This window comes from Netta rufina (assembly GCF_964035555.1).
Source record: "Netta rufina genome assembly, chromosome: 4".
Taxonomy (NCBI): domain Eukaryota; kingdom Metazoa; phylum Chordata; class Aves; order Anseriformes; family Anatidae; genus Netta; species Netta rufina.
The window spans coordinates 45,749,065-45,773,553 of record NC_140127.1 but is presented as its reverse complement, the minus strand read 5'-3'; the positions used below and the strand labels follow the sequence as shown (position 1 = coordinate 45,773,553).

The 24,489-nt window shown below is 47.0% G+C and overlaps 1 protein-coding gene across 5 annotated transcripts in view; it reads right to left on the bottom strand.

Annotated features, from left to right (window-relative positions):
- Positions 1-24,489, bottom strand: part of AFF1 (ALF transcription elongation factor 1) — a 67,119-nt gene that overhangs the window by 23,607 nt on the left and 19,023 nt on the right. For all 5 annotated transcript variants that reach the window (XM_084286268.1, XM_084286270.1, XM_084286269.1 and 2 more), the window contains exons 2-7: positions 20,481-20,601; positions 19,132-20,040; positions 2,989-3,033; positions 1,792-1,878; positions 977-1,013; positions 540-591 (exon numbers count right to left, since the gene is read on the bottom strand). In XM_084286268.1, coding sequence (XP_084142394.1) covers positions 540-591; positions 977-1,013; positions 1,792-1,878; positions 2,989-3,033; positions 19,132-20,040; positions 20,481-20,601 — 1,251 coding nt within the window. The remainder of the gene's footprint in view (positions 1-539; positions 592-976; positions 1,014-1,791; positions 1,879-2,988; positions 3,034-19,131; positions 20,041-20,480; positions 20,602-24,489) is intronic.

Sequence of the window (24,489 nt, the reverse complement as noted above, 5' to 3'; positions counted from 1 at the left end):
GGAGGGGTGGAGGGTTTAAATAAAATTAAAAAAAAAAAAAAAAAAAAAAAACAACACTTCTCAGGAACTTTCCCTTGGACAATTGAAAAAAAAATACCCCATGATTTGTATACGATGTGCGAGTTTTCACAAATTTTGTAAGCATAGCTTTACTAACCTTCACAAATTCAAAATGGTATGCTAAATGGATCAGATTCAGTTTGTTTCTAAGTTATGTCAGTTTAATGCATGATTAATGCACACACTGTGTGACAAGGTATTAAGTAGCCACAGATTAACAGAGCAAAACTCACTCCACTTGGTATATTAAGTTGTGTGGTTTTGTGTTTGTGGTGTTTTGCTTTTTTTAACACAGTAACCATAAACATGAACCAGCAATATTGCTGTGGCTGTAAGTTCCCTCCATTGAAATTCTCAGAGAAAAACTGAACTAATAAACTTTAATCTTCAGAAACATCAAGTAAGGCATATTTTAATTCATTACAGATTCTTTTAAGTAACTGCACAGTAGAGCATGGGAACTGAGTCTGGTTACTTACGATGTTCTTGGTTGAGAACTAGGCAACGTTTTTGAAGGTGCGTCATACTGTTCTGCAAATCAAAAACAAATCAGTTCTTTTTACTTGCCTCACATGAACTGTATTTTACCCTATGGTCTCTGGGTGTCACAAATAGAAAGTCACTCTCTTACAGGATGTAATCCTTTGCCAGTGAGATTATTCATCATCCTAAATGGGATTTCCTAACAAAACACTGTTTGTTCTCTGCTGAACTGCTGCTTTAGTTTCCAAGTAAGGAACGTACACAATCTCTGAGGCATTATCTAAATTCTTCAGTGTTCAACCAAGCCCAGGAAATTGTGCTCCTTAATCAATGTAAACATTTGATATTTCTCATCAATCTCGCACACACAACACACAAAGTTATCTGTGAGCTCATACAGACATTGCTGCGTGTTCTTTGGATTTCTACTTACTCTGATTCTGTGCTACAGATCCAACGTGCTGTGATTCCTGCAAAGAAAGGACAAAGTGAAAAGTTGAGAATAAAATACACCAGCCCTCTCTCAATAGCTGCATGTTAGTGATGTGTTTTCAACGTGTTACTTATTGTGATAAAAGTCAACCTAACCAAAGCTTGCCTTTGAATTGTCTTAAGAGTTTAGGCTGCTCTGACAGTTTAGCACAAACATGATGTGCTACTGCCACCAAAAATGTGCTGCTGGCAAACGAGCAGTATGTGCCTTTTTGAAGGAATATAGAAAATTTTGACAGAGCTTCCAAGTATTTCTCTTTAATGCAGTCAACAAATATTTTTCTTGAAAATAAAGATTAAAACTTTTTTGTGCTGCAACAGAGATGCTTAAAATGTTTCTGCAAACATTTGGAGTCACATTTGGAGTCCACAGTTTGAACAAACATCTATGTCATCTAAACAGCACTCATTCATCCCTTCTCTCTGGCTCAAACATCTTACAACTCTAAAAATAGAAAGCTTGCTAAAAAAAAAAAAAAAAGGTAAAAGATAATCACACTACCGCATAGTTCACTCAGAAATAATTACTCATAAGCACCATCTGATCTAATTCTTGGTAAAATTATGCATTTCACGCAGCAGTTATGTAATGTGAGATCCACTGTGCTTTCGTTTATCTGACTTCTTCAAAAGATAATCTCTCCTGACAGCCTTTATCTAAGAAAGGGGCAGGGTCAAAAATTAGATGAATGCACACGCAAGCTGGAAAGCTGTCTTTAATACATCAAAAGGTCTGGCAAAAAGAGGCTGTTTTACCTTTGCTGGAAATGGAAATTTTGAGGGCTCTGCCGTACTAGGTGTATGAATAGCTGTCAGAGGAGGTGGCCATGAGTGGGTCATTTCCTGGAAGGAGATGGAGAAAAGTGGATTAGGGTATTTTTGCTGATACTTGCAGTGAAGTTTTAAGCTTAAGACTCGTATCTACCTAAAGTCCTTGTAGGCTGGACTGCAGACCTTAGAGACAGCTCCGCAGTGAGTACCCATCCTTGGGATGCAGCACCTGCCCCACAGGGAGCACTTGCCCCCCTCTGCAAGCACACTCGCATTGCCCAAGCAGCAGCCATCTCAGCGCAGCTCGCAGAGCTAAGTGCCTACTGCGTTTGCAGCATTTGGCCTCGGCATTACAGCTCAGGAAATAATAAAAGGAAAAGCAAACAAAATCTGCACAGGAGCAGCTGTGCGCTTTTTCAGAGTGCAGGCTCTGGGCTCGGTGACAGCACATGCGTGAGCAGAGCAGGGCAGGGCACCATGGGGCAGGGCTGGCTGGGTAGGACCAGCCTCAGTGCCCGTGCTCGGCTGGCACTGCTGTCGGCGTGAACATCTCTACTGGGCTGTAATTTTGAGGCGCCTGTTTTCGTCGAGGCACAAAAGCTCACAAGCGGCTCCAGTTTCCTTATCAATTAGGAATAGCATAGAACATGAAAATTTACAGGGAAGTGATTCCATGTGGCTACCTTTGGCTCTAGAAGCAGGGATTGGATAAATCTAGGAGGATTTTGTGCAAGAACTGGAAACAGCCTTCAAGTAACCCATGTAACCATCTGGTCATGTAATTATCATTCTCGTCTTCTTGTTTCTCCCCCTCCACTGCTCAGCTCACTGCTCTCTACACTCTCTAGCTGCGCAATCTTAAAAAAGACAGCAAACCCCTCAATATACTGCTCTACATCTCTTCAGGCGTGTGTGCGCGCTTCCTTTGGGTTGTGTCAGTGTCTCAGAAACATTTAACAGCAGCCCCCTGGCCTGGCCGAGGAGCAGCTCTGGCTGGTTCAGGGGACGTGCCCGTCTTCCTCTTGGACTGCATGCTTCTCTGCAGCATACCCAAGGACGTGCTTCTGGTGATTGTAACACCAGGTGATAAAAAAGAAGCGGAGCAGTATTTCCCCCCTACATGTTATTTTAATGCAAGCGAAATGTAAGGAAACACAAGATGTGGTATTTAAGAGCACCTACCTTCAGGATTTCTTCAACGCACTGGACATCACTGGGGAAGGTTTGCTACAACAAAAAAAGAGGAAGAAGTGTGAGTTTGTTTCAGTTTTACCAACTGACACTGGGCAGATAAATTCAGCAAACATTTGCTCACCCCTGGTTCTATACGCTTCATGGAAACCCATTAATTAAAAAAAAGCTAGCAAGAAGTAAAAGGCCATCAGAAGGGAAGATAATAACACGCCTCTACAAAGCTTGCTGTCTTCAAGTATTTAGCAGAAGCTATATTCTAAGAAATTTGAAAGTCTTCAAAACAGCATCTCCTGAAGAAATCATGTAAAGAGAAACAGCTTATTAAACAGCGCTGGGATTCTCCTCATTTTAGGACTTGCCTTCTTAGTTCTATGCAGCCATGTGCACTCAGCCAAACAAGAAACTAAACCCCTAAGCTTAGAGAAGGCAAAGTAGAGGTGGTTTTTAAATAGAGGTTATTGTGCACCTAGAGCTTGAATCCCAGCTGTTAGACTCATGTCAGCATCAATCGCCATTAAGATATTGATGTTTAAAAACCAGTGCAATCGTGACACACAGGAAGGACAATCGTGACAGTGCAATCGTGACACTCAGTGCTTGCACATGAAGGACTCTCAACTGTTTTCCATACGCTACACCACAGGGGAAACAGCAGGTGAGGAACCCTTTTGCCCTGCACCCTCATTTGCCTGTGTGTACACGAAGCCCTCGTGGAACAGTACTCATCTTCCAAGGCTTTGACTTCTCTTCAGAAAATCACGCATGCAGGGCTGCCGCTGACCTTACTCACCCAAGATCAGTGGGAACTGAAATTAAGAGTATTTTGCTTTGCTCTATAGCATCATTCCTCCACCAATGAGGTTATATACCAGTCTCCTGTAACTTAACACATTCAGCTGCATATAAAGTAGCTTGCCTTATGCAAAAGGAGGGGGAGAAGCTAAATTAAGTTTAAAAACCAATTAGTGTTTATAGCACCTTTGCAGAATCCTCTCCCCATACGTACCAGGGCAGCAGATAATCCGCTGCTTTGACTACCTGATGGGATTTAGGTGTGCCCATTACAAGTCAAACAAGAGCAGCTGCTGAGGAGTTCAGCACCTCTGTGGTCCTGAGCTGAAAGGGACTTCAGGATGGCAGCCAGGACAATTTCCTGCAGCCCCACAAAGGCCCCAGGAGTTCTGCAAGGACCTACTCTGATTTATTTCCAGGTCTCCCCACCATGAGCCGCTCCAAAAACTGCACTCTTTCATGAGCACAGAGCTTTGCTCATGTCCTGAGGCCAGCAGGGCTCAGGCATATTCAAGTGAGGTGAACAGAGACTTGGAGACACAAAGAGCACACAAAACCGGACCTGAGGCTGCTTGAGCAACCAGCTGATGCACAGAGATGCTGTGCATGCCACGGCCCTTTCGGAGCTCTCTCTGATGCCCTGATTAGCCACACGCTAATGCTAAGAACCAAAACAGAGTTCATGTTTACAGCTTCTTCCCGTTTAAGCCTATATTTTAACAGAAACATTTACCTTGCCATTTGTTTTTTCCATGTCAACCGCATGGACTTTCGCTGTCTGAACATAGCGAAGATCACAAAATCGCATCTGCAGGAAGGGTTTGTTTGAAAACAAGAAGTAAGACAAACCTGGAGCAAAACCTGCTGGAGTGTCCTCACCTCACCTGCATTGCACAACTGGCTCAGAGCAGGAGGAGACGGTGCACATGGGCAGACAGACTCCTCTACTCATGCTCAAGTCACGCCAAGGGACAGCACATTAACTTCATTTCAGCAGCAGCAGAACACTTCTGGGCAGTTAAAATCCCCCCTTTCCACTCTATAGTTATTCACGAGCTGCACGCACACAGCTTCCAAGAGAAGCCATCCAACAATGGAGACGATGCATGTTTGTAAACAATCTCCTACCAACCTTGATTACGAAATACAGAAACATTTTGCAGCGTACTGACAAAGCCTGCCACAATTTGAGCTTGCATTACCTTGCTGCTTGGAACAAGTGCAAGCACGACTTTGTGCAGATTTTCTCACATGACTGTGAGGAACATCAGACACTGAGCAGATTATCCTCCAAGGGTGCCTAAGTGCTCTGTCTCACAGAACAGGCTGAAATGCATCTATCAGACACAGGCAGCAGTGAGGATCTCAAACCTGGCTTGCTCCATCCATGTTTTTTAGAGGATGTGGCGACACAGCTGCTTTCAGGGAAAGCTGAAGCAGTAACACCTATTAATCTGCTTGTAAAGCATGTAGCAGAACAGCTACGAAGACAGTGCGAACACACACGTGATGAGCATCTCTTACTGTAGAGCAGGCACCACTGTCAGCACGGCATGGGTGGCCATAGAACATGTTGTTAAAAGATGTTTCTGTTCTGCTGCAGACGGAGCACATTTGTTCAGCAGACCTCTTGCGTTCAGGCACTTACTGATGCCCGTAGCGTCTGACGCATGGGAAGCCCTTGCTTCAGATGCCAAAAGGTGACTTCTCTCAACTCACAGAATCACAGAATCGTCCAGGTTGGAAGAAACCTCCAAGATCACCGAGTCCAACCTCTGACCTAACAAAGACCAGTCCTCCACTAAACCACATCCCTAAGCTCTACATCTAAACGTCTTTTCAAGACCTCCAGGGATGGTGACTCCACCACTTCCCTGGGCAGCCCATCCCAATGCCTCACAACCCTTTCGGTAAAGAAGTTCTTCCTAACATCCAACCTAAAACTCCCCTGGCACAACTTTAGCCCATTCCCCCTCGTCCTGTCACCAGGCACATGGGAGAACAGACCAACCCCCACCTCGCTACAGCCTCCTTTAATGTACCTGTGGAGAGCAATAAGGTCGCCCCTGAGCCTCCTCTTCTCCAGGCTGAACAAGCCCAGCTCCCTCAGCCGCTCCTCGTAGGACTTGTTCTCCAGGCCCCTCACCAGCTTCGTCGCCCTTCTCTGGACTCGCTCGAGCACCTCCACGTCCTGATAGCAAGGGGCCCAAAACTGAACACAGTACTCGAGGTGCGGCCTCACCAGAGCCGAGTACAGGGGGACGATCACTCCCCTAGCCCTGCCGGCCTAACTCTGTCACCTATGGCTTTATTTTATAGATAGGTTCTTAAACACCCCTTCACAGAGTATCTCCTGAATTTGACATCATTTTCCTATCATGAGTAACTACTATTATGACACACTAGAAACAGGGGGCAAACAGAAATGAAAATGAGATTAATTAGACAACAATGCTAACAAGGTTATCATACCTGCAAGCTTTTTTTTTTTTTTTTTTTTTTTACTTTGCGATTCCTCTCGCACAGCCTCATCCAGCAATTAAATACGGCCTGTACAACAAACATTTTATATGTCAACCTGGCAGACAACCATTGGCTCTTCTGCTTTTTCTTTCTCTGGTGGCTTTCTCTTTCTGGTGACTCAGCTCCTTGAACCACCTTGCCACAGCACCAGGTGAATACCAGAAGGGGTACAAGCAAGGGGGAAGGACAGCTCATGCTAGCACTCAGCTCACACCTGTAGGAAACAAAATCTCCATTTTACACAATTTCAGTATTAAGTAAAACCATGGAATCCAGAGCCGACTACACCTGAGGTCCAAATCTCCTCTGGAAGCACAAAATTCCTGGCTTCACCCTGTTCCTGCAGTGCTAAAATTCCTGGGAGCTCCGGTGGAAGAAGTGTTACAGGTCTGGGTGTTCTTCAAACCTGGAGTGCCTCTTTCGCTGCATCTCATACTGCATAACTTGAAAGTAACTATTAAAAAAAAAAAAAGATTAACTGGCTATTTCAGCTTTTTGGAAAGATATCCTCCCCTGCAATGTATGTTTTGCTACCTGCTCATTTCCTGTTCCCTAGAAAGCATGCAACTAGGTGCCACGAGATGCTGCATGTCCTTCTCTTGCATGCACTAACCCAGTCCAAAGCATTGTTTTTGCCTCAGTTCTCAAGCATGGATTGGATTTCTTTAATTGTCTGCAGCTCGGCAGATGGAAAACAAAAGCAAGCGATGCCTTAGAAGTGCAGGACACGCTTACGAAACTCGCCACCCTCAGGAGCTCTCCGAGGCATAAAACCACACTTGTTTCCCCCCTGCACGTTTTATCAGCACCTGCCCCTCCGATACTCAACCGAAAAAAAAAAAAAAAAAAAGGAAAAAAAAGAAAAAAAGAGACCCCTGCAAACCATAGGAGAACTGACTGCACATGGGAACCTGTGGTGCTGATGAAGAGCTAATAAAAGCAACAAAGCTGCACCAAAGACAAGCGGTGCAGGAAGGTAGATTTTCCTCTGATTTCTTTCAAGTTCTCAGATCGTAAGGTTTGGGTTGGTTGGTTGGTTTTCTTTTGTGTTGTTTTTGTTTGTTCGTTTTTCCCCAAGTAGTGGAAATTTGAAAAGGAAAAATATGTAATCTGACCTAAAACTTGCTGAGATGATTAAGTCTTTACGCTCTTTCCTATGAGCTCTGGTAAGTCAGTAACAAATCAGACTGTGCAGACAGACTTAGAAACAAGCAGCAGTTTAAGAATACAACCACCCCTTCCCTGACTTCAGGGTGGGAATATTTGTGTAAATTTAGGTTTTCCCTAATGCTATTTCTCTAGTAAGCTCGTTTATTTCATTAACTTAGAGTCAAACAGGAGCTGGTATTATCTAACGTGAAATCTTTGTTGATGTGATTTGTTTAAAGCCTCGAATTTGACCCAGTTAAATATATCCCTAACGACTGGCTCCAAACCTGACAGCCGCAGGTTTTAAACACCATTTTGTTATGGGCACATTGCCCTGGGTTTCATTACCACTGTAAAATAACATACAGACAGTACCTGCCAGCGGGGTCCCTGTCACAGCAGCTTGAATGCTCTAGGAAATTCAGGAAAGTGCTGTCAGAGGCAGGCAACGCCACAAGAAGGCAAGGCAGTTTTCTCTGCAGGTTGCCCAGGACCAGGATTAATTTTCACAGTGGGTGAAGAATTACCACAAGACTCATCGTTTTTAAGGACGGAAGGAAGCTCGCTTGAGTTCAGCAAAAATAGGACAACCACAACAAAAAAGGTACAAGAAGAAATGGAGAGGAAACTGAAACAGAAAACCAATTTTATAAGCAGCTGCTTCTTGACAAGGAAAAAGCCTCTGGTTCATATTCCTTTGTCTGAAGGAGCACAGCACTTTGTGCAGATACATTTTAATAAAGGACCTTCCAAAATCGTGAGCTGCTGGAAGGAAGTCCTGCAGCCCTATTAGCCCTGCCCTAACAATACTATGGCTGAAACCCAAATACACAAAACATCAAAAGTAAGCGCGGCAGCAGAGCCTGCGTACAGCCATGCAGAACAGAACTCCAGCCAAGGCTGATGATTTCATTAGTTAATTAGTGTCCCCTTGATGTCTCCAGAAGGAAAACAAGGTGTCTTTCAGCTAAGTGTTGACGGTACAGAAACCACTTGTACAGGAGCTGCAAGTCATGACTTGGAGTATTTTTCCCTTCCAATCCCCCGTTGCTGCAATTCATGCCATTAGAGATACTTGTTACACTATTTTGAGCAGCCTGGCTCCAGCAAAATGTTGCTCGCTGCCGGTGATGGAGATAAAGCTGAGCAAGCTGGAGGTCTTTAAAAGGCATTTAGATGTAGAGCTTAGTGATACGGTTCAGTGGAGGACTGGTTAGTGCTAGGTCAGAGGTTGGACTAGGGGATCTTGGAGGTCTCTTCTAGGTGATTCTGTGAAAACAGAACTTGGACCAGGGGCAGTTTGTTGTTGACAGTATTTGTCAGATGAATAAATGAGGCAAATCTGCACACGTGCTCTGTTGGCATGTGTTGTAACTGAGTAAGGAGCTCGAGTTCATAGATTCAAATGATGGGCTACGTATTCCCAAGGTTTTGAATTTCTCAGTAGCTCCATCTTTACTTGCTAACAGGATATAACTGTTTAGGAGTCCATGTTTTGGTCAAAGTCAGCAGGAATTATGCGCTTAAAAGCAAACACATCTTTGCTGTCGGCTCCAGACATTGACAGCAAATTCTGATCTTCGCTTGAGTTCGGCGAAGGCACGACAGCAATAATGATTATTCGTTAAAACCATCAAGGGAACAGATAAGCAGACAGGTTTCACCTCTCTCCTTACATGAGCAGATCTCTTCGCTGAGAAACAGCCTAGGTGCTATTTTTAAAACTCGGGGAAAAAAAAAAAATAATTAAGGAATATTTTCAAGTGCTTCCAAACCAAGGGACTCAACCTGTGGGAAAGAAATAGCAGGATTTCCTTTTGCTTGTCGAGGCAACTTTCGCCATTGTTTTACAACTGACCCGAATGCAAACAGCGCATTTCTACGCTGAATGTTTTGGAGTCGAGGGAGAAGAGCGCCTTATTGTCGGTAACACGACTTGAAGTCACGTACGCTCAGAGGAAAGGTCGTCTCCCTGAGAGGAATATTAGACACACGTCCCAGAAAGCTCCCCAGCCTTGCAACAGAAGGCTCGAAGCCTGTCCTGTCGGCACCTTCACCCCCTCCTCTGCACACAGCTTTGTGTGCTCGGCAGCGTGCCTGCCCAGCAGGTAGGGGGGTGTCCTCCCCACCTCCAGAACCTTTCCAGGCAGGACAGGAGGCTGCTGGGTGCATCAGCAGTATGGTGAGGCCAGAAACCAAAGCTGAGAAGACAGGAGAAGGGCAGCTGTTTGCTCCTGTCCCCTCCCATCTTCTCTGGAGGGGAGAAGCAGCTTCTCCGTTTATTTGAATCACTCGGACTGCCTTGTAATGAAAACCCCGCCGAGGGGAGGTGGCTGCAGCATGGATCACCAAGACACCAGCCACATTCTGCCTAAGGAAAAGTTTTTTGTGTCTTTCCCTGCAGCATCTTCAGTGGACAGCAAACGATGAGACTTACTTGCAGCCCTGGAATATATTCCTCTTGACCAGACAGACAGATCACACGGCACAGAATATATTCCTTCCGCATGTCCAGCCAGTGGGGCACAGCTGAGGACCGACAGCTACAGGAGGAGAACCTTTAGCACTGTGCCTCCTTCAAGGGAAAACATTCAAGCTGCAAAAACACACCTTCCGCCTTGAACAAATGGCATCCAACCCAGCCTGAGCTACAATGTAGTCTGAACTGCAAGGAGCGGACAGGCTGGCTAAAGAAACCCAGAGATGCCTTTTCAAAGGAGGTGAAGGCTGGAAGTCTTCAAATTTGACTCAGCTTTGTCTCCCGTGAAGTCGGTTTGCCCCGTTTTCCCAACCCCATAGCATTCCTCGCAAACCACTGCCATTCAAAACGCAGCGCGCTGAGGGCACATCGTAAAAATCCGGGGTTCTTACGCAAGGGAAAAAAATGCTCTTCAAGTAGCGAGCATCTTGAACTACAGGCTTTGAAAGAAATATATGTGCAGTGCTAACACGGCATCATTCCACACATTGTTTGCTTTACAATAGACTCTTCAAATGTGCAGCCACCAAGCCAGTGTTTTCATGCTAGGGACACGGAAAATACTTGTAAATACAGACAGCGATCAGCCTTAAAAATCATTGCAGAGTACTCACTCAAAACTTTCTACATCTACATGGGTTTGGTCTCTAAACTTGAAGAACTGCTCTTTTTTTTTGTTGTTGTTTATCAAATTCAACATGAATTAAAACAAATATTTGAGTTTAGGTTCTGATTCCAGAGGGAAGCTGTCTCGTAGAAGCCCTGCTGATAGAGACACCCAGCTCTCTAAACATCTCTCAAGGTAAGGGAGCAGCATTGCTGTGTTGTCCCTATCCACTCTAAATTTAAGCAGCCAAAGAGGAAGAATGATCCTCTGAAAATGTGAAATACCCACCAAAGTTTTAGAAAAACTGAATGCTGACCATATTTTTCTTTTGGCTTAACGAAGCTTAACAAGCAAGTCAAGAACACGTTTCTGGCTGTGGCAGTATCTGAGCTACTCAGCCTTCATGAGAGCAAAGCACACTTCTGGACCAGCCACCCAAGCCCAAATACCTGCGAGGGGAAGCTTGGCTGAAGTTTCACCATTTGCTAATTCTGCAGCTGACCCACAGGCTAACAGTCAGCCCCTTTCCTTAGCGGCCAAGGCAAACATCAGGCTGGCCCTTCCCTCCTGTGATTCAGGAAGAGCTCCATGCTAGGAACTGGCAGAAAGGGATTAATAAATACAGGAGCCTGGAGAAGCAAGCCTCACAACAAGTGGCAATGCCTTCTGCTAAGCCAAGCTGGCCGTGGGGCAGGAGACACCTCCTTTGCAGCATCAAGCTCTTTTCGGGTCTGAAGGGCAAGGCGGCTGCAGCCTGTCCTCTGTGTGGCTGGGGACGTGCAAAGGCGGCCAGGCTGAGGGCAGAGCCTGGCTGGGAAACCCAGCCGGCCCTTCTGCTCGGAGCAGGATGGAGATGTCACCTCATCGGGCAGTATCTGCCACACTTGGCCACAGATGAAAAGAGCACCTTGATGTCTGAGGACATTCATAAACATCTGACCAAACACACAGGAAAAATGGAAACCTGCTAACGTGGTATAGAAAGTGAAGTGAGTAAGCTGGAAAGCAGAAGATGGAAAAGGCAGGAACATCACCTTTTCCAGCTGGGAGTTAAAATATTCTGCTGCTAAGAACAGTAAGATACAACTTAATTGTCAAAGTATCATCAGTAAGATGATGAAAACTAGCAGCTCAAGCTTGGGAAGGCGGGGAGGAAATACTAAAAATGATTCAGGCAGTGACATCAGTAGACATCAGTCAAAATGAACCACGAGACCTGAAACTTTGACCCCTCACAGAGGCCAAAAAAGAGAGGCACAACCGCCAGCAGCCAGCCTGTGCTGAGCAGGACATCAGGGCAAGAACAGCTTTCTGAATGCTCCTTCCAAACCAACACACTGATAGAGTCAGGGGACGGCCAGGAGGAGCGCAGCCCCCGCTGCCTGCCTTCCCAGCACCACTTGGCCATGCAGGGGAGCAGCCAGACGCAGGGTTTTCCAGCTGGCCATGGCTACGAGCCCCTCTGCCCTTCCTTCGGGGGCTCCAGGAGCTGCTGTCAGCCCGCCCCAAGGTCCCCGTGGCCAGCGCTGGGTGTCGCGTGGCGCGCTTACCTGTGAACATCTGGTAGGGCCTTCCCGCATGGCAAGGGAGATGTCCTGGCTTCGTGCATCCCCTCGCTGGCCCTACTCGGTGCCGACAGGTCACGGTGCCTTTTGTGCTGGCGGCGGCCCTGGCAGGAGAGAACTTTTCTTCTCTTCCCTCGCGCCGAGCCACAAGAAGCCGCGAGCGCTCCCAGGCAGAACTCCCTTGGCTCCTCTCCGAAAAACGCTCTCTCAAGCACACGGTTGCTTAGCAATACTCGCCTTCCCCCTGTACGGTTCAAATTGGCAACATCTGTCCCTTCGGCACTCTCCACTCACGCAAGAAACGGTGCGGAGAGCTGTAAGATCTCCAGGCAGGTTGGCCGAAGAGGTTTTGCGTGAGCTGCCGCAGCTGCTTGGGCGCTGTTCTGCTGGTTTATTTCCAGCCTGGATAAAGCGTGCTGCTTCTTCCAGAGAAGAGGCACACAAGGGAAAAAAAATGTCTTTTGCATCCGGTGGGACTCACCTATTAAATCAAATACAACAAGTAGCTTTTGCTGTTTGTGTAATTACTTCTGCGTGCTTTGGCTTGGTTTAAAAACAACACAAAAAACCAGCCCGCCGTGTGGATCCCTGTCCACTGGGATCGGGCTCAATTCCTCCTAAGGACGTGCACACGCATCAGGAGAGAGAAAACAAGGGAATCCAGGAGTTGTTTGGGTACTCAGAGGCACAGAAGCTGTGTGCAGCCCTGACCCCGCGCCCTGCTCACCTCTCCTGAAGCTGCCTGAGGAGCGCAGGGCAGGATCCATGCCTCTGGATGGAGCTGCGACAGAGCTGGGGAGCTCAGCCACATCAGGGATAAAAACAACGAAAGCAGCGCGAGATCAGAAAGGGATCCACCCGCTCTCATCTCCGAGAGCCTCAGAGGGCCACGGGGAAGATCCAGGTGCAAGGCTCCTTGTTTGAGGGTTGGTGCTCACCCCTCGTGACATCCAGGGCTAGTGGTGGCTGGAGGAGACTGAAAAACCTGTGCCACAAATGCAGCCCTTGCACCTTCCTGGCATGCATCAGGGGGAAAGTGGGTAGGGCAGAAAACAGTGGAGAAACCCAGGGCAAGCTTGGTGAGGCACAGGGGAGAGAAGAAGAGAGCAGAAGGCAGTCTGACATACCCAACCAGCTGCTCATCCTTTTTTTTTTTTTGCCTCTTCCATCTTGCTTCAGCAGAGAGTAACATGCTGCCACTGCAAGGATGCACTGAAGCGTGAAGTTTTCCCTAAGGGTTTCTGAAATATGCCCCAACCACAGCAGCCTGGGTCGCAGAGGACAGATGAAGTCAGTCGTGTCCAAGAGAGAAGAAAAATCTTTTTCCAACCCCGAAAGAATTATTAAATAAATCACAAATTAAAGACACCTTGTCCATAGCTCACAATTAAACATCTTCTAGGTCAGAAACAAGCCAGCTCTCAGCTTTTCATTTTAACAAGCTTACCACCCCAGGCGGAAAGAGCAAGAAAATCATCTGCCAGTCGCTGTCTAACACGGAGTGCACCACGGATGGTCTAAGCAGGGGGATTTTTTTTTCTTCCAAGAAGCACATTTAAAATAAATCAAGACTTTTTGTACCCCCACACTCAGAGACCTTACAAAACTGCAGGATGATGGAGGCTGGGGCACCAGGCAGAGCAGCAGCTGAGGCCAGCACCGTCACTCCTCCTCCGGGAGGGATCTCTGCCCTGCTTGGGAAGCCAGCTGCTGGGGGCTGCCTTCGCTTTGCAGCCCCTGCCACCAGCGCTGGCTTGCAAGTTGCCTGTCTGGAAGGCTTGGCTGCCATCCGCTGCCAGCCCTCCTCAGGCTTTGTGCATCACCTTTTTCTTTAAAAATATATATATATTTTTTATTACTCAGAACATTGGGCAGTCACAATCACAGTAGCAGCTCCCGCTGTACTTACCACAGCGTGTTAACGGCATGCTTTGAGGAAAGACTTCTCCGTTCCCTTTTGACACCACCTTCTCGGCACTACATCTGAATGTTTCCTTACTCGTGTACTCGCTTTCTGAAAAGCTGTGTGCATCAGTACCCATGGTACAGGTGAAGGTTTGGAGAATTTCTCTTAACCACAATCGCAGGATATGCATTTCACTGCTTAATGCACAGCTGCTGACTTAAAACGGGTTATCACTGAAAAAAAGCAGCTATTCAGATACGCAGCATTTAACGAGCACTACTTTCATGCTGCACAACAAACAATGCTAATTAAAAACGGAAATGCTCTCAAGTTCTTCCTAACTTCAGCTTCTTGGCAAACCCCAGAGGACCATGGGTTTCCAGTTGTTTTTACTTTTTCCCCCTTTTTTTTTAAGCAGCACTCTTTTATGCAAGGCAAAGGTCTACACGCTGTGTTGGAGTCACAGCTGATTCCAGCCAGGGTGGCTGATCACAAGCCCTTCACAGGCAGATCAGCACACTGGCAAACCTCAATTCCCCACCATGGTGGCGATGAATACACCATGCTAGCTCACTTCAGCACAAGTTTGTCATGGTCTGGAGAGAAAGCGAGCACAATTCCCCTGATATTTGGTATTCTGCCTAAGAGCCAAGGCCAGATCTTGGATCCGAGCGAACAAGCAAGGATCTGTGATCTGAAGAGCCTTGCAGCTGGGAATTGGGAGCTGGATGTGACCGGAGTGCACCTTCACCAAGCGTAAGAGGAAGATGAACGAGCACTGCTGATTTATGACCTCTGCAGTCTGGCACACGAGCTTTGAACATCAGCGCCTGGTTCAGCTGCAGTAACAATACAAGATGTCCTTTTGGCTTCTGAACCAAACACCTGCCTCCTTGCCCCGCATAACCTCACCCTCCAGCTCTTCCAGAGCATTCTTTGTACTCAGGACCTTAAGTAAACATTAAAAAAACAGCAGTAAAAACTGTCATTAATGTTTGATCTGCTTGTTTTGCAGTCACGCACCAACAAAAAGACAAATTTACACAATCCTGGTGAAGCAAGGAAGCCCATTTCAAGCCACGTATGACACTTCTGACCACGAAGAGGGCAGCAGGGGAGACACCTAACTAACAACCTGTGGCTTCTCTCCTGGTGTGAAGCAAAAAACAAACACACAAAACCAAGGAGAGTCAAAAAAGGGAAAGGAAATCAATCTTTCCTCTCCCACTCCCCCATTTAATAAATGTTAAGTAAATATACAGTTGGTGGAAAGACAAGAATAGCACCTTAATCCAGGACTAAAACAATACATTTATTTCTAGTCTGCAGGGCTCAACTGTCTGGCCACTTCTGTCAGTGGAAGAGTTCAGTTGCCATGGAAAGAAGTCACTGAACACCTAAAATGGACTTTTTATTCGTCATCTAAATGTCTCACTAGGTATGTAGTCACTACCATATGCTATACCACGCTCACATTTTAACTGGTGACCCTTCAAAGATGTGTGCTGAAGTAAACAGGGCTCAACGACAGCAATCCCACTGGGAAAGCTGAGATCTTTCTGTGTATCTGTGCCTCAAGGATAATGAAGTACTACCAGAAAGACTTAACATACCTTTAAATGTTTTTTATTTTAAACATTGTTTGTTTGTTAAACTAGTTGCTTCCCAATTTACTTCCCAGTTTGTAGGTGAAAGAGGTGGGTCCCATGATGCTTCATTGCAGGAGATAAAGCAGCTACCTGCTAACATTAATAAAGCTGTGAGGAAAACAAAGCCAAATCTCTTTAGACAATATGCCCTGAATAAAGCTTTAGGATTTATAAACTCTCTCTCAAACCAGCCTCACTGATTCTGGGCCCTGCTGTCAAGCCAATTCCCTTCCAGGCATCTCCACCTTTGCAAGTGGAGGCAGTAGGAGCATTTCTGGTAGTGCTGCAGCTCTCCTGAAGAGATGGAAAGAGAGACTGGCTTTAAAAGCATCTCTGTTTAAGAGCTGTGAAGAGGTAAAACTTGGCACATTTAGAGAACGGATATGTTTAAGCTTCACGCATGATGTATTTTTTATTTTTTATTTTATTTATTTATTTTTTTTTAAGTCTTCTCACAATAAATTTGACAGCTGCCTTGAAGAGAAAGGCATAAAGTTTGAAAGCAAAGTTTTTTTATTTGGAAGAGAGAGGAAAGGCTGTTCAGCTTCTATATATGAACGCACAGTGAGTCACCACAGTTATCTGCTGTGGATTCATTCACTTGACAGCGAATCTGCTTGGCTATTCAGACTGGAAGGCTGAACTCATCCCTGCTGCCATGAGCAGAAGCTGTTGATAATGAATTCACAGCTGCAGGTGACACACGCCTTCAAAATTCAACTAACCACAAACCACGTGGTCAAAGAAATGGCCTTCCTAAGTGATGTCAGGGGAGATCACAGGAAAAACTGTACTCTGCATGTGGCTGTTCAGCACAATTGGGGCTGAAGGGGATAAAGAAGAAGTGTAAAACCAGGCTTCGAGTTGCTGGGAGGAAGGGGGAAGAACAGCAGCGTTTCTCGCTGCCACGCTTCACCAAAATCATACAAGGGTCAACCTCTGGCCGAAGGATCTCCTGATTTGCCTTCCCAACATCCCACCAGCCCCTAAGACACCTTGCTGTTCCCTGGAAGCAAGCCAGCCCACCGCTCCCCAAGCCACTTATCTCATACTGCACATCCAGCACACGGACTTGTCCAGCTGTGCCATCGTACCCTTTTCCCTCTTCACTCTCCAGGCTTTACATTGAAAAACTGTGTCATTAATCACAAAAAAAACAACAGCAAAACACACATACACAAAAAAAAAAAAGTAAATCAAAGCTCAAACAGGCAGAAAATGAAGTCACAGGTTTTCTACTAGAGCTTATTGCAGTCATTATTCCAAATGCCCGTGCACAGAAAACAGTCAGCAGAGGTCACAGCCTACCCCACGGGAGGGTTATTCAGCACATTTACTCATGGAGTCATCTATCAACTTCTCAGTTGTCCAACCATATAAATGAAATCAGGGTTTTGGCTTGTGCAGAATCGTTTTCTACATTAGCTTTGATTCCCTTTTTACTATATTCTTACCCTGCCACAGATGGAATAGCACTCCTGCCCCAGCACTGCCACTGCACAGCCCTGGCAGCTGTAGGATTTGGGATAGGCATTTAGAATCAAAGCCACGTGCTTAATGGAAAGCGAGCAGAGAGGTTACATTCAGCAGGCAGCATCGTGACTAACACTGCCCTGTCTGAGCTCAGATTCAAACAGACACATCCACACACGTGATAATACAAAGCACGGGATGTGAAAAAAGGTAAGACAAAAACAGTAATGGAACCAGAGCTGGGAGAGAGCAGGGAAGTCTCATTTCTGACAAGTAAGAACTCTTTCTCAACAGAAAAGACAAAACCAAGACAAAACTCAGGCTTTACAAAGACAGCTTTAAAACCAGAAACGCCCTTTATCTTTGGGGTAATGGGTAATGAAGAACGGGTAGTGAAGAAGCTAAGACCCCGTGCGTTGCTTTATTCCTCCCCCAGGAGTAAAATATCTGGTCGAGCAAATAATGAAACCCATACCTCACTGCTCTGTCCTTTTTGAGTTATGACGTGCAATGCCCAATCTACTTGGAAGCAAATGCTGTCTCTCAGCATGGAACTATTTTCACAACTTCTTGACAATGTCATTTTGCCAGCTTCCCCTCATTTTCCACAAGAAATTGCCTACGGCTACTTGCAGCTGATGAAAACATCCCCCAACACTCTTTTCCATGAAAAGCAGACCGCGCCCGTCCTACCCCTTTTTGTTACAAATGCAAAATACAACTTGAAAAGCAGCTCTGCAGGTCTCCTCACCCAGGTACCTTGAGGTCAGCACCGTGGGTTCCTACATGCTGTAACACACAGGCATGGTAAAGCGTCCCAAAACACGTGCAACAATATTGCTCCTGCTCTCAAAGTGCTGCAAAGGGCAGGCTGCAAGCCACTTGATCCTACAGCGCATCTCAGAACCCCAGGACTTGTCCGCCCCCACATCTGACACATCAGATAGGTGGCCTTGGGGTAGGCGCAACCAGATGGAGTACAACGAGGGATCTTGCTGTCTCTAAACAATTACAGCGGAAAGGGGAAGCACCCCCTGGTTAAGAAGTGACTGATTCCGGCCACTCCTTCCCTGAAAGTCTCCCCACAGCCTCATAAACAACATACCCCAGTGACTTCACGGCAGGGCCCAAACGTAGGTGCGAGATGCCTTCTAACGCTGTCAGCAAAGCCGTCCAAACCACTCTGACAGCTGCTCTGGGCTTTTTCTCTGAAGCCAAAGCTAGAACAGACTAGTCTAATCCTGCTCAAGTGTGCCAGTCTCTAGCACACACCACATAGAATCTCCAAACATCTGAACTTGCAGAGAAAGCTACACCAAATATCTGTATCCTCAGATGTTTTCCCCTGCTGACCCGAGTGGCAGCGTTACCTTCTGAATCACACGCTCCGTGCCCAGCCTTGCTGCAACCTATTGCAATGTCTCAGCCTGGAAAACAGCAATTCATGACAATGACTGCAAGGGCAGAGCACACGATGCCAGATATTACAGAACTTCTGGGCTCTTATCATTGAGACGTCCTCCTCTGTGCTAAGATTTAATTAAACCTTCAAAACGTGCTCAAAAGGGATGTGAAGAAGGAGAAAACAGAATGGTGATGTGTTTTCTGAGGACACTAGGCTAAATTTTTCTGGCAGAAATGTACATCATGTTTCCTCATTGCATTCTTGCCTGACGCACTACGGTGAGATCTTGTAGACTGACTTTGGTGAACTCTGGGGTGCTCAGAGTCACTTACCACAGCACCCCAAAAACCTGAGCCTATGGGGTGACCGTAGAAATCACCAGACGATCAGCTGTCCCAATATTCTGCCAGTTTTGGGGGCCTCTACCCACCTGCACGGAGATACAGCGATAGAAAGCAGCCTCTCTAACCACAAAACCATCAGCGCTGCCAGCGGCCAACAGAACAGCAACTGTTCTTCAGTGACCTGTTCTCCCACGGCTTAAAATACCCCGCCAGCCAAGCCCCCCGACCACTGCACTCACCTCAATGGGCTCAGCAGGGATTTTCAGCTTGGATAACTTGGCTTTGGCATTGGCCTTCAGATCTGAGATCTTCTCGTACGGTTCTGTATGGTACTCCTCTGGGAGAGGCTTGAGCTCCGGGGACTCTACTGGGGCCTGATCTTGGCCATCCATCGGCCTGACGTAGGCGGTTGGTTTCTGCTGCATTGCACTGGTTTTTGATGGCAAAGGTGGGGGAAAGGTCTGCGAGGAAGGCTGAGTGGTGCCAGCCAAGTTAACGGCTGAGCTGTCCCGACTTTCATTCTCCTGTGAGCCTGCCACTAGGTCCTGAGGTGATTTCGTTTGAGTGTAGGTCGGCCCATGACTTTTGCTGCTGTTCTGTGACCTGGAATTAACATGCTGGCTGGAATGTAGAGGTGACAGGGGCGTCACTGGAGTAGACAAAGGTGACAGCAATGGAGAAAGCTGCAGAAGGGAGGCCTGCAGTTCGGTAGCACGACCCTCACCAACAGCGCGCCTCTCGGTTCTCTTGTGGCGAGAACCTGTGTGACCTTCCTGCCCGCCGTGACCGTGTTCTTGCCCTTGGCTCCGGCCGCTGGACAAGCTGTGACTCTTGGCGTGCAAACCTGACGCTGGTTCTGCTCGTGATTGTGCCTTTGGGTAGTGAACGGAGTGGCTTGGAGGGGGGGGAGCTACAACCGGAGGTCCCATGTGTGGATGGCGGCTCGCATGGTGGAATGCAGATGGTGCATGGCTGGTCTTTTCAGGGAAGAACGGGCGATCAGGCTTTCCTTGAGGGATCAGAGGAGCGATGCTTTTTGGTATTCCTATGAGATTCTGATGGCACCTGGCGCTGATAAGCTCCTTGACCTCCTCATAATTGCCCAGCATGTTCTGAATACGGCTTGACAACTCATCCTCTTTGTTAGTCTGAAACAGAAGAACAGAAAGTGGGAAATTTAAAAAGCACAGAAAAAAAAAAAAACAACCCCAGAGATCAAGCTCGAGAAGAGACACCCTTCAGCACCCTTCAGGATCTGATTTTAACTGCCACGCATCACCACAACTTCAGTTAGGCAAGCTCATTTTGTTTCTGCAGGCAGTCTCTCCTAAGAGAATCAGACTGCTCTTAGCAGCTTCCAGGCTACAGGAGGCCCCTGAATGCAGCTGCCCACCCCAAAGGCCGTGCTGCACACTGCCACCTGCAGAGCTTTACAAACACACACTGCTGATTTAAGTGAAGTGAATGGGATGTTACTTTTGTTAATATTGTACTCAAGCCAACCATACTTTGCGCAGAGGCCGTGGCTCTGCTCTGCTGCCCTGACCCTCCTTTCTCCTCGCCCTCCACCACACGGCCCGACTGTTACCTTGTAGGGCTCGGCAAAGAGCGGGGCGTTCTCACTGAACTTGTCTCTCTCCTGCAGAGCCTCCTGATTCCGCCTCTCTCGCTCTCGAATACGCAGCAGGTTTCTGTCCTCATTGTACAAGCTTCAGGAAAGAGAGAATAAAGGGTGGTTAACATTTCACCAGCAGCACTGTCAACAGACATCTCTGCGCAGAACCCTTAGTTTTCAGACAACTGTGTAACACATAGCCATATTTAAAGAGAAGGTCTCAGGAATTTGGAAAATACCAGGCCCAAACCCTTCCTGAGCCACAAACGCACAGTCCTCGCTCCACCAGCCCTACATCCAAACAGCAATAAAGCTGTCTCGTATGCACAGCGGGAAGACTTTATGGAAAACCAGACGCTGTAAGCCAATGCTCCTCTGTGAAATATTACTGCAAAACAAGGAAATCCATCGCTCAAATACTTCTGGACATTTAGAAAGAAAAATCATGCCAGTGTAGCATGTGGCCACAGGTATTTCAGCCCTCCTTCACCACTGTGCAAGCCCACTGCATGCATGCAGATCCTCTGCTACTTTTAGTTTGGCTCTGAAGCATCCTGGTGTGGAAGGGACGAGCCACATCTCGCCCACGAGCAATGCCTTCTCAGCTATCACACACACACACACAGCCACCTACTGAAGGTTTAACTCGCCCTAGAGGAGCCGAGGTTCTGCTCCAAGAGTTAGCCAAGAGGTCTGAGGACCGCACAGGGGTATTCCTGACTCTGTGCAAATCTGGAAGAGGATGCTGTCTGGTGGCAAATTTCCATACATGGAACTGCAGCAAGGATGTACTTGTGCCACTGAGGCAGAAAAACATATTCAGGGGTCAGAAGACACACATTTAAAATAGTTTCCAACTTTTGCTAGTGCTGAATGGTTTCCAAACATAGCAAACCAGAAGTTTCCATCTCCTATGCTTCCAATTACTAGGTAAGCCACTTCTGAAAACAATGCAAGAAATTAAAATAATAAAAAGGACCCACAGATCACCGATTTGGTAAATACACTCAACCCGTCTGTTAGAAACAATATGCAAGAGAAACATTTCCTCTGTGCATCTGATGTCATCTCGCATGTGAAAAATGTCCGATCTCTAAGCACTTTGCTGGTCAGCTGCCCTGTGTGTGCGCGCTGGGAAATCTCTGTCCAGCCAGATGTGAGAGAGATGGACTGCAGAATAAAAGAATTAGGGCAAATTAGACGAATTCTTGGCTGCATCCACTCCTTGAAACCGTGTGTATGCGAGAGAGTTCTTAAATGAGTGCATTTCATGTTGACAGTATTTTCTAAACATTTCTGTCCCAGTTATCTGGAAAATTTTTCCTGAATGAAACATCATTTTCCAAACATTCCAGGAAGTAAGAAGTGATTCCGTAAATATCCTTTATATAACTCTAAAAAATATTCCCTTCAGAGCAAGCACGAAAAAGCCCTCAAACATCTTTTTAACTGCTAAGAAGTTGGCTGCTAGCACCAAGCAATCCCCTGACACTTCCCTTGTACACAGCTGTGAGATTACAGCCCCATTCCAGGCACGCTGATGCCAACCAGAGGATAAACTTGTTGCAAGATGACTGAGATTTAATGTGGACCAAATCCTCTCCCCCCCGAGCCCTGTCCCATTTCCCAGGTGGCTGCAGAAGCCAACAAAAGCAGAGCAGGGTGGCAGCCCTTGGTGGCAGCCCTCACTTCTTTTCCTGTCTCCTTGCCCTACAGTCGTCCCTTTCCCTGAGCAGACTGCACGGCTCCCTTGCAAGCAGCTCTCCTGACCCCTGTGTGGGCTCATTTCCTCCCTCACTGTGACCACGTGCTGGGCTCCAGCTCTGCTCCCAGCCTTGACTTCTGCCCACCAGAGCCAGCACCGAGTCTGTATTAGAGGCTAACAGCAGCATTCAGTTCAGTGCCAGAGATACAACAGGAGCATGCACAGAGAGCCAACTCCTCGTGGTGCCCCAAGTCCTCCCCCAGCCACACAAGTGGCAAGAAACACGAGACAGCCTGCAGCTAAAATTAACTCTTCCTCCTGGCCATCCCAGGAGACAGCATTTGCTACTACAAACAAACCTGGGAGTGTTTACACACAACACAGTTTGCTTACTCTGGTCACATGCCACATACTATTTTTTTTTTCATCACACACACCTCTGAGGGAAAGCAGAAGACACACCTTTTGGACATAGTCCCAATACAGGCTGCAAATGACTTCCTAAAACACATTTCTCCACCATTTCCTTTTGCTATCAGTTGTTTGCTATCAGTCAAGTTTTCCCCTGGCCGTGCTTAGGCCGTTGTTTCCATTGCTCCGTGGGCAGGAGGACACGCAAGAAGTTAGCGGACACGAAGGGGATCTACTTTTTGTAATGTGACAAAGAGTAAAAAGAGCAAAGCTCCTTCTCCTCCTTTGTGTTTTTGGATACACATATGCACTGTGGCCTGCACGGCACTGACAACACCTCAGGCTGCCTCAATGCACACCGCAGATACCAAGCGCTTGGTTCTTAGCACTACAACTGCTGCACTAAATACCCATCCTTGGCTTTGTTTGTTTTCTCCCAAGTGCTTATTAAATTACTGACAGTGTTGGCTGAGGTACAATACTCACAGATACTGTGCTAGCTTTCCCCAGCACAGATTTTGCTAATGCAATTGGCAGATTGTTGAGGCACGCTTCAGATCCAGGCCTCCCGCGGGTGAGCTGCTGAGCTGGCATAGCTCTGTGCTGAAGCGTGAGATCACAAGGAATGAAAGCAGTTTAAAATACTCGTCTAAACTACACAGAAGGGCAAAAGCAGCAGACAAACCATCTGTCAAATCTCATTTTATCTCCCCAGGTGAGAAATGGTTTGCCTCTTTCAGTGAGGATGGGGAAGATGAAGGCAGGCCTCTTGGAGAATGCTGTCACAACCAAAGGTGTAACTTCCCTTCTCCCAGCACTCCTGACCGTCACAACAACCTCAGTTACCTTCAGATATCCCTTTTTTTATGCCTGCCTTGTTGTTTAGCAAGGCTTTCGCAGCAGGACCCAAGAGCTGAGGTCTGACATGGCTCACTCTGGCGGTGCCCCTGCCGCAAGGTGCTCAGGGCTCGCAGAGCCTCCAGCTGATGTGGGGAGCTGGGACCAGGGGAAGGATGTCCACCATGTGAAGGATGTCCACGATGTGGCCTGTGTGTGATAAACCCATACAGAATTCAACTCCGTATCAGCAGTTTTTGTTAATGAATACTGGTAAGAAGGGCAGGAGCAGTAACCTAGCCAGATGACCTTTCTTCCAGAAAAAAACACCCAAGATCACACCACTATCACCAGTAAGCCAAGACTGAAAAAGCACCTGGGGTGATCCACAAAGACCAGCACAAGTGCGTGTGTATCTTGCTGGCGGGAAGGGCGCTGAGGTTATGAATCGCTTCTCAGCTCAAGCCAACGAGTGGAAATTCTGACCCGGAGGCTTCGCCTTTTGGTCACTTGTCCCAACTTGCGGAGCAGGTGGGTGAGCCAAAGCCCACTGAAATAGGCAAAAATATCTTTATTGACTTCAATGGACTGCGTGCTGGGCACCGAGTGAGCATTCTTCAGTCATGCAAAACAGGCCTGACCTTGGGCACAGATGAGCAACGCAGAAGGAAGGAGCGTCGTCACTTGGACGCTACACAGCAGCTCACAGGGCTCAGCTCCAGCGCCTTTCCAAAAAGGAAAACAAACAACAAACCTGAAAACCTTAAACATCTCGAGTTTGAGCTGCTAGGCGTTAAATGTAAACCAAAGCAGTAGTGCCACATTAGTGCTCGCACCACAGGACTGCGTTTTGAACTCTTTAGCAGCAGCAGTAACCTCACAACTATTAAGTTAAGCAGACGGTGTGTGTGCACATCCATCCAGGAGCAAAAACTGGCAGGAGTGGAGGCAAGAGGAACATCAGTCTGAGATTTTGAGAACACAGAGGGGGGAACGCCCTGGGGGCTGTTTGTATTTGTCCTGCTGGGA